The sequence below is a fragment of the Crotalus tigris genome, unplaced genomic scaffold, assembly GCF_016545835.1.
Source record: "Crotalus tigris isolate CLP2741 ecotype Arizona unplaced genomic scaffold, ASM1654583v1 scf7180000024422.1470167, whole genome shotgun sequence".
Lineage (NCBI taxonomy): Eukaryota > Metazoa > Chordata > Lepidosauria > Squamata > Viperidae > Crotalus > Crotalus tigris.
Window position 1 is genome coordinate 830746 of NW_024100588.1, and position 19435 is coordinate 850180.

Genomic DNA, 19435 nt, shown 5'->3' on the forward strand with positions numbered 1-19435 from the left:
ATGCTGCAAGAGAATTATGGAATTTCTTCACGTCTCTTTCAATGTAGAAAATAAATACTGAGGGCCAAATTAGGAATTTATGCTTCTAAATTTTAGGATAGTTTATTTCCCTGGCACAAATTTCACAAAATTCTAGGCCACAGAGAAGTATTACACCTCCATAGTTCCAGGGTTGGTGCCTAGGAATATAAGTGGTCCTTGACTTACGACTACAACTGAGTCCAAAATTTCTGCTGCTAAGTGATATAGTTGTTAAATGAGTGGTGCCCCCATTATATAGCCTTTCTTGCCATAGTTGTTAAGCGGATCAATGCAATTGTTAAGTTAGCAACATAGTTGTTAAGTGAATCTGGCTTCCCCATTGAGTTTGCTTGTCAGAAGGTCACCAATGATGATCACATGACACTGCATCTGAATTTTGATCATATGACCATGGGGATGCTACAACAGTCATAAGTGTGAAAAACAGCCAGAAGTCACTGCCATTATACCTTCAAATGGTCCCTAAACAAATTGTTGTAAGTCAAGGACTACTGGTACTGTTACGATCCATTAATTGCTTGGCCAAATTTTAACTATTAAAAATATATATCTTTCTCTTTCCTAAACATTTTTTTCTCTAGAACTTCATTAACTCTAAAAACGAGTCTCCGATTTTGAGAGGCAGTGTTTTTTCCCATTTATTTTTATGAGGAGCTGCAAAAGAAGTTGACACTAATTAAAGATACACTATAAATACATCTGTAAGGCTAGAATTTTGACAAGAAAAAACTAATAATATGTTGGAGGATGTGACTGAGAACTGCTAGTTTCACCTAATATATCCAGTGGCTTCTTTTTGACATGGACATTAATTTATTAGAACTATTATGCTTTTCAAATGGGAAATAACTGAGAGATAACTCTACCCTGTAAGGATGGTGCTGACCTTAATGATGAGGTGATGCAGGTTTCTATGTTTGAAAGAAGATTAAATTGGAATCCATTAAACCTCGTTAGGCCATAAAGGCAAAACTTGCAGAATGCAAATAAGTTGCCAATGACTTTTTTTCCGTTTAAAACTATCTGTAAATGAAACATTCCTCCTAAAATCTCTCATTCCTCAAAGAGCTGAAGTAAGCATAAGAAAAGCAGATTCATGGATTGCTCAAATCAAACAGCCCCAAGCAATTTTGTCCTCTCTGGGTTCCCATATGCAGGAGAACTTAAGGTCCCCTTGTTTCTCTTCTTCTCAGTCATGTTTGCACTCACTCTTGCTGGAAATTCACTGATCATCTTGGTGGTGATCTTTGACCTTCAACTGCACAAGCCCATGTACTGGTTCCTGTGTCATCTTTCCATCCTGGACATGGCTGCCTCAGCTGTGGTGGTCCCTACAGTTATTGCAGGATTCAGTCTTGGGGGGAATATTATCTCTTTTTCTGGATGTGTGACTCAAATATTTTTTTTCAACTTCCTGGGATGTGCAGAAAGCCTTCTCTTCACCTTGATGGCTTATGACCGCTTCTTGGCCATCTGTAAACCACTCCACTATGGCAACATCATGAGCTGGAGAGTCTGTCTTGTCCTCTCCTTGGGTACCATAATTGGTGGCTGCCTCAACTCTACATTTCAGACATCGCTCACTTTTCGCTTGCCTTATGGACAAATAAATTATATTGACTATGTCTTCTGTGATATTCCTGCCATATTGAAGTTGGCTTGTGCTGATACAAAACTTAATGAGTTGATGACCTTCATTGATGTTGGTCTTGTAGCAATGACTTGCTTTCTTCTTATCCTAGCATCTTATGTTTACATCATCATGGCTATTCTAAGACTTAGTAGTATTGAAGGACGGCGCCGAGCCTTCTCAACTTGCACTGCACATGTTAGTGTGGTGGTCATATACTACCTTCCTGTGGTGTACCATTATCTGAGACCAGCTTCTCAGGGCTCCATGGATGGTGTGATAAGCATGTTCTATACCACAGTAACCCCTTTGTTGAATCCACTAATATATACTCTTAGGAACAAGGAGATAAAAACTGCTCTGCTGAAACTCTGGGGTGGGAATGCAGAGTAAGTAGCAGAAAATATGTAAAATAATTTTATATTTATTTTTTTAAAATAAAAATGGTGAATAGTCATGTTTGTTTCAAGTTTTGAATGTGTAAATTATCCTATTTTAGGGACTCTTCATCTTTGAGGAGCTGTTAAGAAATTGATGGAGCCAGGTTAAGTTTTTTAAAAGTGCAGACAAATAACTCCTTTCATATGACCTATGCGGTTTTGTGTCATCTTTCTTTCATAATTCAAGGAAGTATATCTTGTTTAGAAGGGGAAAGAGAAGAAGAAACATAAGTTGGTCCAAAGAAAAAGATTCCAAAGATCCCCCTGGAGTAATCTCAGATAGAAGGGAATTCTGCAGTGCCTCTGAAGGAAGTGAAGAAAGTCTGAAGTTTACATCATGGAGCCACAAGTGTTTCATGAGTTCCTCTCCTGGACAATGATGATCCATCCATATTTTAAATTCTGATGCTCATAATGTCCTTGGTCCAGTAACCTATGTATGTTCTGCTCTCTTGGGCACAGTGGTGGATGGATTCCAAGAACTCATCTTCTCCAATAATATAGGAAACATGGTCCCTCAAACCCTTTCCTGACAGTTGGATGGAGTTCCACTATCTTCCAGAAGACCTAATTCCAAAGTGGTATCAACGAATGCAAATACAACAAAATAGAGAGAAATAGAAACACTAATTAGCTGCTGTTTTTATTGAGGCTCAGTGAAAGCTACCAGACAGTTTATATGAATTTACTGTTTAGAAACGAATGCTTTGGGTGAATTATTGTTTCAATCAGATATATTGTGGCTTGTGAAAAAAAATACTTTGTTCTTTGATGTTATATTCATTAAAGCACAAGAAATAGCAGATTTCTACATTTGGAAGTTTTCTGGAATGTAGTGACATTCATAATAAAATCATTGTCTCAGCAATGATACTCTTGCAATGATGTTAATATTTTTCTGAGGAGCACAGTGTGTTGAAATAGATTACCTTTCTGTATATTCTTGGCAGGAATGTAGAGATCTGTGTGCAGCAGTCTCCTATGGAAAATTATCAAATGTCATGGTTCTATTAAAAAAAAACACCAAGATTTTATTTTCCACATGAACTTTCCTTGAGGAGTAATTGGATCCTATATTCTGATTTTCTTCTAAATTGTCAACATTCAGCCATACCTTCTCTTCTGACCGGTCTCATTTCTCATCTACATTGCCTTTTTCTTGCATCCCATTTGTGGGATTGTCTCAGTCTGATGTTCCTGATCAAGTTTTGACACTTAAACTATAGTCCCTTACTGTGAGAGGACCAGTATGGTATAGTGGGTTAAGGCATCAGGCCAGAACTAGGACTTGAGAACTAGTCCTGCCTTAGGCATGAAAACTGTCTCAGTGACTTTGGATCAATCATTCTCTCTCTCTCTCTCTCTCTCTCTCTCTCTCTCTCTCTCTCTCTCTCTCTCTCTCTCTCTCTCTCTCTCTCTCTCTCTCTCTCTCTCCCCATAGGCTATGGGAAACCACTTCCAAAAACTTTTCAATAAAACTGCAGGGATTTGTCCATGCAGTCAATAGGAGTCCAGATTGCCTTGAAGACACCCTTACTTGGTTAGCTTGGATGGAAGTGTAGATTTGTGATGTGTATTTTAGGGTCAGGCAACCTCAAATTTTTATGCCTGAGAATTCTATCAGTATTTTTACAGATAAACAAGATGCACCTCTAGATATTTTTAAACTTCATTTTCCCCGTCATATTGTAAACATTTAAGAAACAAGGATTTCCTTGTAGAGGAATGTGTTCTATAGCATAATCATTTATTTATGTTGGTTTAGCATCAGATTTTACAGCAACTAGCTATAGGCAGTCGTTGCCATTCAACCATAATGGAGCCTGCCCATTACGGTCATATGTCGAGATGGTTGTAAATTTGTTGGCCACCTGATCAACTCCTTCATACAACCTTTTTACAATGGTTGTTAAGTAAATTCCATAGTCATTAAGGGAACCCATAGTTCACAATGGGGCCAGTTTTGCTGAAAATTGGAAATAACTGCCAACTTTCAGCAAAACTGTCTAAAACACAGTCATGTAACTATGAAACAATGTAAACAGCCATAATTGTGGCTGTGTTGCCAAGTGCCTGAAGTTGAGTTATGTGACTACAGGGAGTGACCATTAGAAGTCTGGAACTGAATCATAAGTGACCCCCATGTAGTTATGTTGTCACTATCAATCATTGATGTGCCAGTCATAAATTGAGGATTACCTGTATTCAGAATGCAACCTTTCTATAATTGGAGAATTAAAGAGGAAACAAATAGGTCTTGAGTGATTCATAGATTTGCTAAAGAAGACACAGGACCTCATCTATGTTCTCAAATGACATTTCAAGCAATTGAAAGAGCAACAGAAATGACTTGATTGTAAGGTCCGCCTCATCTAATACTCCCAAGAAAGCAGAACTCTTGAAAGTGGCATAGTTTCAATAGGAACCTTTATTGGAAGATAGTGACAGCAGAGAAGCAAGGCAAGATATGAATATTTCCCATGCAAAAATATTGCATTAAGCATTCCTGTATAACCCTTCTCCAGTGCCCAACTGTCCAGTTTGACTGGCCAATCCAAAGGTCTGAAGTTGTTATGGGAACCAGTTCTTGCACACCTCAGTTTCCTCCCAGAAAAGTGGAGATAAGGCAGATGGCCCTAGGCACATTCCTCCCTCCCCTTTCACACCCAGCAAGATACATCAAAGTGGAAAAAAACAAAGTGAAGGAAATACATCCTAGAGCCCTCTTTCCCCAGTACTAAACTTCCCCCCTCCCAACGGAATAGCAGAACCCCAAATGGCATGCAGTAAAAAAAGAATTAAGTCGAAATGAACAAATGAATGGAGGGTGTGACATTGATCTTAGTAGCGAAAGGCAGACTTTTACTTCATATCTGTGGCAAAGGAAAGGAACATCCACAGTAAAAAAAAATCAAGATTTTGGGTTTCTCAAGTCTTCCATCATGCAATGATAGTCAAGTTCTTTTCTGCTCTTGAGATGATCAATCATTGCTTGACCAACCATTTTTCTTCAAGCACATCATGATGTTCCACTGGTTCCTTTAAGTGCAATGTGAGATTACCTTTTCATTTAATTAGGTTTTCATAAATAAACTACAAGATGAAGGAAGAGAATTTGAGAATTTGTTCTCTGGTATGATTGGATGCTGGCCTTATTGCAAAGGTGGGGTAGCAATCACCCTTGTGTCATATGACTTTCTTGGGTCAACAAATTCTGACCCGGAATGGGAGAGCTCACCACAGTCAACTCACTATGGCCATCTTGCCATGAGACAGCTCACTGCAGGACAATTCAAATATTCAATTTAATCATTTAAAATAATTTACAATTATTTTAATTTTTGTCATTTATATTTCATTTTGTTCCTCCTTTTTTTAATGATTTCCATTCCACTATTTCTTCATTATTAGTATAATTCTTGTCCCGTGGTGAGTTGTCCCATGGCGTATTGTCTCACGGTGAGTTGGCCACAGCAAGTTGGCTGCAGCAAATTGTTCTAGACTCTGATCCTGACCAGCTCATTAGATCTAGGTGCAATGGCTTAGAGATACTTCTCTTCCCTTAAAACAGGGGTATCAAACTGCTGGCCTGCGGGCCAGTTTCATCACACTGAAGTCACGCCCATCTCATTGCCGGCAATGCAAAAAGAATCATGATACGTCACGACATGTCATGTGACATGGCGAGTTTGACACTCGTGCCTTAAAGCAAACTGTGTTGCCTGATCATCCATTGCCTTTAATTCTAACATTGTCTTCATCTGGTGTCAGGCCCCAAAAACCAAGAATGACATGAAAAGTTACAGTATTTCTGAGTAGTTGATTTATTGTTGTTTGCCTATGGACTGAATCTTGCTACACTAAAGCATTTGTATAACTACAGATATACTTCTAACTATAGACATACTGCTCTCTTTCTGCCTCCCAGAAATTCCAAGTTTCACTTGCTCTTTGATCTCTGGAAAGGAGTCCTTCCCTTCTGCAATTCCAGGTTACATTCCACCACATCTGGAGTATAAAGAAAACCTGTATAAAATGTTTTATAGATGGCACATGACACCAGTAAGGTTAGCAAAAATGTTTAAAAATGCTTCAAATAACTGTTGGAAATGTAAACAAAAGCCAGGTACCTATTATTATATTTGGTGGGTATGTCCTAGTGCAAAGAAATTTTGGTTTAAGATTCATACATGGCTGGAAAAGATGACTAAAACACAGATAGAATTTAATCCAGAATTGTTCTTGTTAGGAATACTAGCATCTAATTACGGGAAAGAGAACGAGTATTTAATATTACATATATTGACAGCTGCGAGAATAGCATTTGCCCAATAGCGGAAAAATGAAGATTTACCATCTGATGAGATTATAATTAGGAAAATCCTAGAATGTGCAGAAATGGACAGATTAACACTAGAGGTTAAAGAGAAAGAAGACTCAGTCTATTTTAAAACATGGGAAATTTTTTTACCAATGGTTAGCAAAATGAGATAATGAAAACTGCTTGTAAAACCTATTAAGATGATTGACTTTCTTTTTTGATTAATTGATAGGTTTTATAATTTTTTGTTATTTTTTTTTTACTACAGTTACTTATTATTATATTAATTAACCCTGTTGAATACTTGTATCTGGACAATAGTTTGCTTGCTAAAGTGTGGAATGTTATTGGGGGCAACCCCATTGCTGTACCCATTCCCACCCTAATCTCTTCCTTGAACCCTATCCTGAATCCCACTACCTATAATGATCTTTGTTTTCCCTTACCCTGATAAAACTTAATAAAATATTGGGGGGGAAGGATCAGGAGAAACAGACAAAAAAGCTCAAGGATTTTAAGTAGGAGGAATATTATAATTTATCAACAGTAATACTGTATAGCATAAGGATTTTAGGAGAAGAGATATATAATGCTGAGGATAACAGAGAAGAATAACTTTGTAGTCATGTGCAGGATAAAATAATTCTTCTGAATTACTTCCCGTTGGAAACAATAGGATCTTTACTCAATGGCTAATAATTCTGTTGGTTAATTATTCATCTGAATTTTCAACCTAATCTATAGTTGAAAATAATTGTGCCTCAGCTGAATTTCTGGAGATCATAATTGCCTTTCCCCAAAATTAGCAATATTCTAAAATAATTCTCAATGGAATTTGATGGAACAGCATTCAACAGCATTCCTTTCCCTAACTCTTGATAATAAAGACGTTGTGATTAATAAACACACAACATTTAAAAGATATAGAAATGCTGCTAAAAGGATGCACCAGGATATGTAATTCCTTATTTCTTCATTTCAAACCGAGAGTCCATAAATTGAAAGAATCATAATATCTTTATAACACATCTGTAGATGAGAAAGGAAGAGAACACCTCATCCTAATTGAGGATTCAGCAAGACTTGGAATATTATACAAAACTAGAACATAAACGCTTACAACATGCCAATAATTCACAACAGCTGACCATCTTTTTGGAATTGCAACATCTTACTTAGGTATTCATGCAACTCATTCTCTCAGCTGTCATTTTGGAAAATGATCTTAACCTTCTCAATTTGATTGAAGATTTCTCTGGTACAACTGGGAAAAAAAGCAGTTTCTGAAAGGAAAGATCATCTGTTTTTTACAAATTGTCTCAGAGAAACAGAATGACATGTTATAAAGCTAAAAATCAGAAACCACCGAGTTAGTGCACTTAGTATTATTATTATGACCAATGATTTATTTTGCTTGTAGTGATGGAATATTGCTTATTCGTATCTTCAGCAGATCATATCTAGCTGAAAGGTAAGGCAAATATCTGTGGTTTTCCAGTCATTTGTGGGGGGGGAGAGATACTTTTCAAATTTGTACATATTCAGGAGTATTAGAGGGAATTTGCTAAATAGGTTTCACTTCAAGATACTTTCCTAGCAGCTTCCCTTTCTTTGTGAAAGGGCCTGCTCAGAATTTTGTTAGATAGATGATAGATATGAAATAAAAATAATAGGTCTTTCTCCACCACATTGAATATTTATTTATTTAACATTTTTTTTAAATGTATTTTATGTAGCTGCCGGTTAACATGTGACAGAAAGAGGATGATGTTATATTGTTTTGTAAACCTGAAAAAAGTAAGTGAATTCAAGTGATAGAAAATGCACGGAAGCTGTTAGGGATGTCAGGGACCCAGTAGGAAATATCTCCAGACAACTTGTCTCTTAGATTAGTTCATTAAAGACTTCAAGTATATATAAGAATAACTGACACATGGAATGTCCAAATCAATCAGCCCCACATGAGTTTATCCTTTCTGGGTTTCCATATCCACAAGGGTTCAAGCTACCATTGCTGCTCTTCTTTTCAATCATGTTTGCCCTCACCCTTTCTGGAAATTTTCTGATCATCTTGGTGGTGATCTCTGACCTTCAATTGCACAAGCCCATGTACTGGTTCCTTTGTCATCTCTCTATCCTGGACATGGCCTTTTCAGCTGTGGTGGTTCCCAAAGTTATTGCAGGCTTCAGTTCCAGAGGAAAAATCATTTCCTTTGCAGGTTGTGTCACACAGGTATTGTTTTTGAACTCTGTTGGATGTGCAGAATCTTTTCTTTACACCTTGATGGCTTACGACCGCTTCTTGGCCATTTGTAAGCCACTCCATTATACCAACATTATGAGCTGGAAAGCCTGCCTCTTCCTCTCCTTGGGTACCATAATTGGAGGCAGCCTCAACTCTGCATTTCTGACATCACTCACCTTTCATTTGCCTTATGGAGAGGACAACTATATTGACTATATCTTCTGTGATGCTCCATCCATCCTGAAGCTGACTTGTGCTGATACAAAACTTAATGAATTGATGATCATCATTGACATGGGTTTTATTGCAATGGCCTGCTTTTTCTTCATCCTAGCCTCTTATGCTTACATCATCACAGCCATTTTGAAGATTAGTAGCAGTGAAGGTCGACACAGAGCATTCTCCACTTGCTCTGCTCATCTTACTGTGGTGTTCCTATACTATCTGCCTGTGTTTTATCGCTATATGAGGCCAGCATCTCAGGACTCCATGGATAGTGTTGTAAGCATGTGCTACACCACCATCACCCCTTTGTTGAACCCAGTGATATACACACTTAGGAACAAGGAGATTAAAATTGCTCTGCTGAAACTCTGGAATGGGAATCCTGAATAGACAATAGGAAGTATACCCATGTTTATGTTTTTAAAAAGAAACATGGTGAATAATCAAGTTTACATCATCCTTTCAGGGTGGAAATCTGAATTTTATGGATCTACTGAAATTTTCTACCAAACACTCTTAAAGTATGGATATGGCTGCTCAAATTCCATAGAAAGCCACAAGGAGCTCATTGGAAAATTGGGGATAAGTCTGGGCTGTGTCCTTCTTAATCTTGGAGTGAGGATGATCTGCCTAGAGGTGTAAACAATCAGCATCTCAAGTTGGACCAATGGTCCTTCCACCTGCAGGAGGTTTCAAGAGAAAGCTTGAACAGATGCTCAGGAAAGGATCTGAGATGTAAACAATGCTGAAGGAAGCCTAAAGCAACCATGCCCATCAGGTGCTGCTTTGTTCTTCTCCTAGAGAAGTCTTCATCCAGCCAAACCTTGAAAACAATTGTTCACAAAGTCCTTTTTCAGCCAGCTTCTGTTAGCTCTGCTGTCTTTAATACAGGAGAGAAAGAATTCCATCACATCATCCACTGTGTCTCATTAGACATTTCCTGCACTTCTGGCTGAAATTCCACTGCCTCCTACAAGACTTGTGTGAATAGATCTCAACATATAGGGAAAAAAATCAAAGGGTAAAAGAATTATTAGGCAACTAATTTTTATTCAAAAGATACTGTATGGGCGAGTTTATACATGACTGTACCTGTTTGAAATAACTCCTCTGAATATCTTTGTGTGTACATAATAATAATAATAATAATAATAATAATAATAATAATAATAATAATAATAATAATAATAATAATAATAATAATAATAGTAGTAGTAGTAGTAGTAGTAGTAAAGTTGGAAGGGACCTTTGAGGTCATCTAGTCCAACCCCCTGCTCAGGCAGGAAACCCTACACCATTTCGGACAAATGGCTGTCCAGTCTCTTCTTAAAAACTTCCAGTGTTGGAGCTTTTATTGCTTCTGGAGGCAGGTTGTTCCACTGATTAATTGTTCTCACTGTCAGGAAGTTTCTCCGTAGTTCTAGGTTGCTTCTCTCCTTGATTAGTTTCCACCCGTTGCTTCTTGTCCTGCCTTCAGGTGCTTTGGAAAATAGCTTGATTCTCTCTTCTTTATGGCAGCCCCTGAGATATTGGAATACTGCTATCATGTCCCCCCTTGTCCTTCTCTTCGTTAAACTAGACATAACCAATTCTAGCAACCGTTCCTTATATATTTTAGCCTCCAGTCCCCTAATCATCTTTGTTGTCTAATCATCTTCTTCCATGCTGTAAGAGTCTCTCCGATATTATAATCTGAATAAACATTGTTAGTTTGCTTTGTTATGCAGGGAACTTGAGCAATAGAGCACATTGTACATTCAATTTGCAGATACCACGCATAGCTCTTTCTCTCTAAACACAGCAGAGATAGTAAGAAGATAATTATGCAATCTTTTACCCTGACTTGTAATAATACTGACATTTTTCTGGGGAGCAAAAATAATGTGGAAATACTAATGCTTTCTCTTCTGTTCCCTGTCAATAATCATACAGTGCAGCTGTCTCTGTAGTGAGTTACTGAATTTCAGGTGGACACTGCATAGAACTGCACACAAGAAAACTCAAGATTGTAGCTTCGTTGGGGTTCTACATGGGGCTGAAATCACCATGTTGACTTTTTGGACCAATTCTTTGAATGCCCTGGCAATGTATATGTAGGACCTAAAACCATAAGATGAAGTAAGCGTATTGGGGAATTGAAAGAGTTAATATAATATAATAGAATAGAATAGAATAGAATAGAATAATAAAGTTGGAAGGGACCTTGGAGGCCATTGAGTCCAACCCCCTGCTCAGGCAGGAAACCCTACACCATTTTATTTATTTTACTTTATTTTGGTTGCAGGTGTTGTTGCAATGGAAAAGGCTTATCACAAGTCCTGTTTGATGCATCCTTCCTTAGTCTAGGGATCCTGACCTTATGACAGGTTTTGTAAATGGGGGCCCAGAGGTACCTTTCTTCCCTTACATAAATCTATTACCCTATTATACTTATATTTAATATAGAATTTAATAAATTCTCTTTATTTGGATTGGGAGAAAGATGGTACCAATGATGGAAGAACCTTATTGGTTATTTAAAAAGAAGAAAGGGAGGGGAGAGAGAGAGAGAGGGAGATGGAGAGGGAGGAGGAGGATTTGCATAGATTGTCATCACTCATAACGTCTTCCATTAATTATACACTTAAATTCTGCCATTATTCAATGTAACTTGACAATGAAATCAGAGGGAAAATATGGAAAAGAATACATGTCTGGTGTTATAAATTAAAAAAAAATTAATTCAAGATTCTTAGCAAGGGACTGTTTCTTCTGAATATCTCTTTACATGCGTCTCCCATTCTTTAGGAATCTCTTTCATATTTCTATTTCAATAAACTGTCATGGTTCTGATAGATGATACCAATTAAAAGAACTTCAAGGCAAGGAATTCTTCCTCAAAGAACATTTTTATTTCGCTACAAAATAGCGGCACATACAAAGGTGAACCCAAGACTAAATTCCCCTCCCCTTGGTTACAAAGTTGCAAGTTGCAATTCCCACCCCACTTAGAAGTCATAAAACACATTCACCAATTGTTACTAAACGCAGGCAGTCCTCCCAGATCTCCAGCCCACTAAAATTTTATCATTAATGACCTTGGTTCCCATACTTGAGAATTGTTATGGCTAGCTTAAGACTACACTTCCCCTCTTCTTCTATTATAAATATGTGGCAACCGAAAACAAAATGAAAATGGCTTCAGTTCAATTAATTGCATGGTTGACATTAAAATTGTATTTATGTGACTTTATTCATTAAACTTGAAATATAGCACAGGATTAAGAAAACTTGATATTCAGTGTAGCTATGTGTTCCCTAATAAAAATGTCAAATATTTTGACAGGCAAACTTTTATATGATTCCATTCTTTGTTTAAATCTGAATTTTCTCTACTGCAGTTGGAATATTTGGGAAAGAAGCATTCTTGGTATCTTCTGATACTTGATAAATAAGTTTTTAGTCTGCCTCCGTTCCAGTCATCTCAAGGCTAAATGAAACAATTATATATGATTCAACAATATTATCTTTTATATAGGATAAATTTTTAGAAAATGAACAGCAAAATGTTATTATTGTCATTCATGAAAAATTATGTCCAATTTCTATATTTAAAAAGAAAAATAAGATGATTCAATTACAGTGACAATGGGTGCCTCCTTGGCAGAACTGAAGAACCAGACCTTCCTGGAGAAATTTGTCTCTGTGCTTACTAAGTTTCAATATTGACTTGATGGCATATGTTCAAGATTATTGTGTGGCAGTGGACAGCAGCACCCACAAGAGAAGTCAAGATAATGACTCTCTTGGTGTTATGTCATGTGGTTGCAGTCACTATGGTGACATTTAAGATCAAATCTTTGAAAACCCTTTGTCCAGCACAAGTGAACAGGAAGAGGAGCTGAGTTCTATTCATTTGAAATTTATTACGTCTTACCTATACACATGAATCTGGTCTACTAATGGTCAAGACAAATTGCCACTAGATAAGAAACAGTGGAATTCACACAGGGTTGGACTAAGGTCTCTTGTGGGAGCGTACCACCTCCAAACTGATGACACGTTTGACCCTGCTTTCGGGCTCAACCTGGTCATCTCCTACATCAGAGGAATGAACATGATGACTCCTTAGAGATAACTTTTGTTATCCTTTTTTGCAACTATAAATTAATGCAACATCCATTTCCTTGGACCTTTTGTTTCCACTGCAAACATAATTACCAAAATGAACAGGTCCTTTTCCAAATCAAAATTAACATACAATCATAGACTAAAACAAGAAATAAGGTTTAGCCCAAAAGGGAGTACTCTGGTACAAGGCCAGATCAGATCCATTAGAGGTACAATTTTAATAAAGCATACCCAAGAATTAACTGAATCCTGGTGTTTCTTCCTAAAAACACATATATGTATCCAGAATACACGAGACAGTAAGATCTACTATATCATTATGACTTGCGATGTTTCCTGACTAGGGCAGCAAATCTCACTGCCCAAGATGAGTAAAAATAAATCAGGAAAGAGACAAGATGGATCGTGGATTTCAAGACGAAGTCAAGCTTATGATTGATCAAGGAGAAAGCTGAAATTCTAACTATGCATTTGGAGGAGGAAAAAGTTAACCCAAATGGTAAGGCAGAAAAAGGATTGACAATCAATTCTGGAGTAAAAAGAATTGTTCTGAATTAATTCCTATTGGAAACAATAGGATCATAACTCATGGCTAATCATCTCTTTGATTATTATGTATGCAAACTTTCAGACGTACTAATTGTTTGAAAGTAATTGTTCCCCGGTGGACTTTCTGGCAATCGTAATTGCCTCTCTCTTAAATCAGCAATATTTAAAATAACATGCACTACCTCCAGGGAATAAAGGCAGAGTGTTTGCTGAAGAGGCAATATTTTTAAAAGATATGGAAACAGAAGTATCTAAATGCTCCCACCTGGAGAAATAAAGATACATGAGTCTGCCTAATTCTTCACTTCACACTGAAAGGTCATATCAGGCAGGGGTTCATCACAATATCACAACAGACCAAGCTCTCTGGATGGAAAAGAATGAAAACATCTACTCCTAATTGAGAAGGCATCTAAAGACTTGGAATAACATATAAGCTTAAATAGCTCACAACATATAAGCTTAAACCAAGCTAATTTTTCAAAATAGCTGGTTGCTTTTTTTGGAACTTCAACACCTTGCAATTCAGTCTCCCATTTTGTAAAGAAGTTCTTAAGATGGTTTCCTGCATTCCCAGTCTGGTTGAAGAGCTCCTTCTCCTCAAATAAAATTGCAGTCTCTGAAAAGAAAGATCATCTGCTGTACATAAATTGCCCAATGGAAACTCAATGGCATTTTTAGCTATAAAGCTAAAAATCAGAAAGCAAATTGTTTAAATGCACATCAATAGCTTCCATCTGCTATTCTGCAACTGCATTAGCAATTTGTGGCAGTCCTGACAAAGATATAATTTTGCCAATTGCAATCCATTTTACATGAGCAACCACAGAGCAGAGAAAATTCAGTAGCTTCTTCCCCAACATATTCAGGGTGTTGGAAATGGTCACTGAAATGAAAGTTATGCCCCTCAAAGGAATCATCAACTGAGTGAGCTCAAAGGTCTCTTTAGTGCTGTGTCACTGTATGATTGCTGATTGCTAATTTATTGTTAGGATGTATGATTGTTATGACTGAATATTGTTTCTTTGTATCACCAGCAGACTGTATCAAGTTGAAAAAGCAATGTTATAATAAGCCACAAGATCTGGAGGGGGAGACTTTTCAAACTTATATATATTCAAGTTTGCTAGAGACAACTCACTAAATAACAATTCAACCTCGAAATACTTTTCAAGGAGCTTCCTTTTATTAGCGAAGTGGATTGTTCCCAATTTGATAGAGGATAAATACATATGAAATAAAAGGAAAAAGAACAGTTTTTTTCTCCATCACATTGAATATTTATTAATTTAATAGTTGTTAAATGTTTTTATACAGCGGCGCCTTGACATACGACAGAATAAGGATGATGTGATATTGTTTTCTACATCTGGAACAAAAGTGCACATACGCTAAGTAAACTCAAGTCTAACAAATTACACAGAAACTCTCAGAGATGTCTACCCAGTTCTTCATTTTTTAATCTCCAGGCCTTTGATCATCTTAGCTGTTCTTCTCTGAGCTTTTTCAGTGTTGTTCAGTGTCAGTTTGTTACATCAAAAACAGAAATAAAGTGATTCAGTTACAGTGACAGTAAGTGAAACAAAGACCTGAAGAACCAGGCTGGTTCTCCTGTAGAAAATCAGTCTATCTGCTCATCAAGGCCCATCATTGATGGAACATGTTCAGCATTATCATGTGGCAGTGGACAAGAATGTCCCCAAGAAAGGGGACTTCCGGTGGTGACGGCTGCGCCGATGGTGGCTTTTTTTAGCCGTCCACCCTGGGATGTGTCAAAGCCTGCTGAGACAGTGAGCAACAGCTGTCTCACGTCTCGGAACCTCTTTCCCCAGGAAAAGGGGAGGAGGTGAGCTTTCCTCGGATAGTGATAGAGCTCCCCGAGACCCCAAAGCTTTCTTTTTTGGTGGTCGGAGGGTGAGAGCTCCCACGGAGTCTAAGGTGTTCTCCACATTCCAGGATGCCTTTGCCCTGATTTTTCTCCAGGGCAAAGCTAGACGCTGCTTCCACATCTGCGCTTAAAATGAATTTGTGAGTAAAATTTAAAGCAGACAGAGCTGACCCGGAGAGATTAAAATGGTGATTACTTTGAGACTTTAACTCTGGAAAAGAATTTATCTTCTCCTTTTTTCAATTAAGAGTGGTGAAAAATGGCACTGAGATGTTGATTCTTTGAGTGAAAGGACCGGAACTTTTATTTGGAACAATATAACAGATTTTGTATTTATATAAAATGCAAGAATCTTTTTTTTAAGGGGGCTTTTGTCTTTTTTTTCCTCCCCTCTTTTTTTTCTTTTTTCTTTTGTTATTTGTTGATTTTATAAGAGTTTAGCAGACTTTTTAACGAGTGGTTTTAAAAATAAAATGGCTTCAAAGCATCTCGGAGCTTCTGTTGTTTCTAAAGCCTCGATCTTCCCGGTAATGCAGACAGCTCAGCAAGCTAAGTTTAAGTTACCACCACCTTCTCCATCATCATCAGCATGTACACTTAAAGATCTACAGGATGCCTTGGGAAATATGGCACAACAGATTAAAGAAGAGATGGAGGAATTTTTTGAAAATAAAATCAGGGAATTGAGAGAGGACACAGTGTTTGTGTTTCAAAAGTTTGTTGGTCATATAGATCATCTGGATGATCGTATTGATGATGCTGTGGAAAATTTTGAAAAACTGGAAGATCGAATTGACAAAGTAGAAAATAAGGTGGAAATAATACAGGATGAAATTACTGTTACAATATAGAGACATGGAATTTGCTTTAAGAATAAGGGGAATGAAGGAAAATACGCAAGAGGATTTGAGACAAGTGGTGGTAAAAGACAAGTGGTGATAGAAGAAATACTGAGAGAGACGGAAAAAGTTTTTAGGGTTAATTCAAGGGTTGCGAGGCAGAGGAATTTGCCATGAGACGTGGTTATTTATTTTTCTAGGAGATCACTTCGTAATGAAATTCTACAGGCTTTTTATAAGCAGAGATTTCAAATTGCAGCTCAAGATGTTATAATTTTAAAAGAAATACCTTCAAAAATCCTTAGAAAAAGAAAGGATTTTGCTTTTTTGGCTGACGAGCTCAAAAAACAACAGGTCCGGTTCAGATGGGAGATACCTGCTGGAATAGTGGTGAATTATGTGAGGATATATTATAGACTTAATACAATTTCAAAGGCGAAAAATTTTTACACTTCTATTTTGAAGGTGGGCTCTCCATCATCTTCACGATCTGAGATAATAGAAGAAAAGTTGGAAGAACAGCCGGTTGAAGGTGCTATGTTATTGGATGTAGGAGATATACAGGCTGAACCTCTGCAGCTGTCTCTTGTGATAGAAGATTTTTTTAAAGAAACCGAGAATGACTCGTGCAGCCTATCGACGTAAAGAAAAAGAACAGCAGAAGGCGGATGTTGGAATAAAGAAAAGGAAATGATGAACTTTTGTAGTAGTTTTTTGAGATAGAAGATGTTTTAAAGGAATAGTGAATGATTCGTGTAATGTGTAGATGTAAAGAAAAAGAACAATAAATGTTAGTTTAACTGGTAGTTTGATTTAGTATGTTTTAAAGGAATAGTGAATGATTTGTGTAGTATGTAGATGTAAAGGAAAAGAATAATAGAAGGTGTTGATTTAGTAGAAAAGTTTAAATATTTGGGAGTATATATTATAAATTTTTAATTTAAAGTGTATAAAAATAATTATGAGATATTATGGGTAAAGGTGTAAAAGAATTTAAATTCTAATGATCTCTGTTGGTGAGAATTTTAGTGATTAAGATGAATGGTTTGCTAAAACTTCTTAAGTAGGAGGGTATTAATAAATTTATCTAGGAGTGGGAAAAAAGCAAAGAGTCAAGTTTATCGAATGTAAGTTTGTTGGTTGGGTTATATTGGAGGGAAAATTTTGTGTTTATTATGGATGAATGGTTGTTTAAAAGAAATATACACCTCAGTGTAGAGAAGATGGATAAATTACATGCAGAGTAAATATGGGATTTAATGGATAAATTATGATTAGAGTTGATATGGGATTAAAAAGTATTATTTAGATTATGAATAATTTTTAGTTTTTAATTTGGAATTGCTTATATTGTTATTTTTGTTTTGTTTTTTTGTTTTTAATTTGCTTAAATTTGTTTTGTATTTGAATTAAAGCACATTATTGATTTTGTTATTTGTATAGTTGGATAAGTTTATTTAGAATTTGCTTGTTTATTTGTAACCCTGTAACTAGCTCTGGGAAGTGAGGGGGGAGGGAGAGGGGGGGGTTATTTTAGGGGGGGATATTGTTAAAAACTTGGATAAAACTTTTCAATTAAAAAAAAAGAATGTCCCCAAGAAAAATAAAAATGATGGATTTCTTGGTTTTATGCCACATGGTGGCAGCCACCATCTTGATTTTTTGGCCAATTTTTGAATGCCCTGGCAATCAATATATATGATGGAGCCTCATATAGAAAATCATAAAATTAGGGGGGAAATGAGAAACAATACATGCCCGGTGGTATAAACACAAATCATAAATATTTCTTTAGTTCAGATTTCTAATAAGGTAGCACGTGCTCACATGTAAAGAGACATATAGACTTGCATAAATCATAAAGTTAGGGGTCCCTACCATTTTTGTTATCTTTTTAACATACCCAACTACAAATGGATACAATATCCATTTCCCTAGTCCTTTTGTTTTCATTGGAATCATAAGTACCAAAACCAACAGAGAATTTTCCAAACCAAATTAATGTAGAATCACAAAATCAAGTGAAAAATAATATGTAGTCAAAAGGGAAGTATTCTTGAACAAGGCCAGATCATGTACGTTAAAGATCCACGTTTAATACTGCATACCCATGAATTAACCAAATCCCTCCTTTTCTTTTTAAAAACAAGTCTTGAAAAAGCACCTTTGGGATTCCTAAAAACATACATCGTATCCAGAATACATTCAGATTACATGAGATAGTAAGCTTTGCCTTATCCATATGACCTTTATACTTTTCAAAGATGTGTAAAAATAAATCAGGAAAGAGGCAAGTAAGATCATGGATTTTGAGGTGAGGACAACATTATGACTGATCAAGTGTAAATCAGAAATTCTCTCTAGACGTTTGGAGGAGGAAAAAAGTAACACAAATAGTAAGGCAAAAAAATGACTTGGGCGGTCAGCTCTGAGATAAAATCATTGTTCTGAATTAATTTACACTGGAAACCAGGGGATCTTAACTCATGACTAATTGATCATTTTTGATTGTGTGTGCAAACTTTTAAATTTATTTATTGTTTGAAAGAAATTGTTCCCTAGTCGACTTTCTGGCAATCATAATTGCGTTTCTCTTAAATCAGCAATATTTTAAAATAACATTCACTAACTCTGGGGAATAAGAGCAGAAGATTCACCAAAGATGCAATGTTATAAAAACACATGTAAACAGGAGACTCAAAATGCTCCTGTCTGGAGTCATGAAGATTTATGATGCTGCCTAATTCTTCACATTGAGAAGTCTTATTAAGCAGGAGTTCGTAATATCCTCAGAACAAAATTCCAAGTACCTCTAGATTTGAAAGGGGGAAAAATATCTCAGTGTAACTGAAAAGAACTATCATGGCTTGATGGATCTGTATCTCACAATAACTGATTTTTTTTAAAAAAAACCTGAGGCTACATTTGTTTTTGTTTTTTGTTTTTTGTTTTGTTTTTGGGGGGGTTTTTTGTTTGTTTTTGTTTTTTGCAATTAATTATGCCAGCTAAAGTTTGGAAAGAAAACATGATATCTTCAACTCTATGCTCGGCTTAGGACTCCATCTTGGAGCAACTAAAAGTACATTGCTATCATCAAGACAAAGCTTGTTTGTTTTCTATAAGGAGTCCAGGGAATCTAAGAAAGA

The 19435-nt window shown here is 36.5% G+C and overlaps 2 protein-coding genes across 2 annotated transcripts; both read left to right on the forward strand.

Moving 5' to 3' along the window:
• Positions 1–454: 454 nt before the first annotated feature.
• On the forward strand, positions 455–2891 carry LOC120302028 (olfactory receptor 10G6-like). Its single transcript, XM_039329945.1, has one exon. The coding sequence runs from the start codon at positions 1139–1141 to the stop codon at positions 2063–2065; it is 927 nt and encodes a 308-aa protein (XP_039185879.1). The 5' UTR covers positions 455–1138; the 3' UTR covers positions 2066–2891.
• A 4260-nt stretch (positions 2892–7151) lies between these two features.
• LOC120302027 (olfactory receptor 10G6-like) lies at positions 7152–10115 on the forward strand. The gene has a single exon (XM_039329944.1). It carries the CDS (start codon positions 8367–8369, stop codon positions 9291–9293), a length of 927 nt encoding a protein of 308 aa, XP_039185878.1. The 5' UTR covers positions 7152–8366; the 3' UTR covers positions 9294–10115.
• The last annotated feature ends 9320 nt before the right edge of the window (positions 10116–19435 follow it).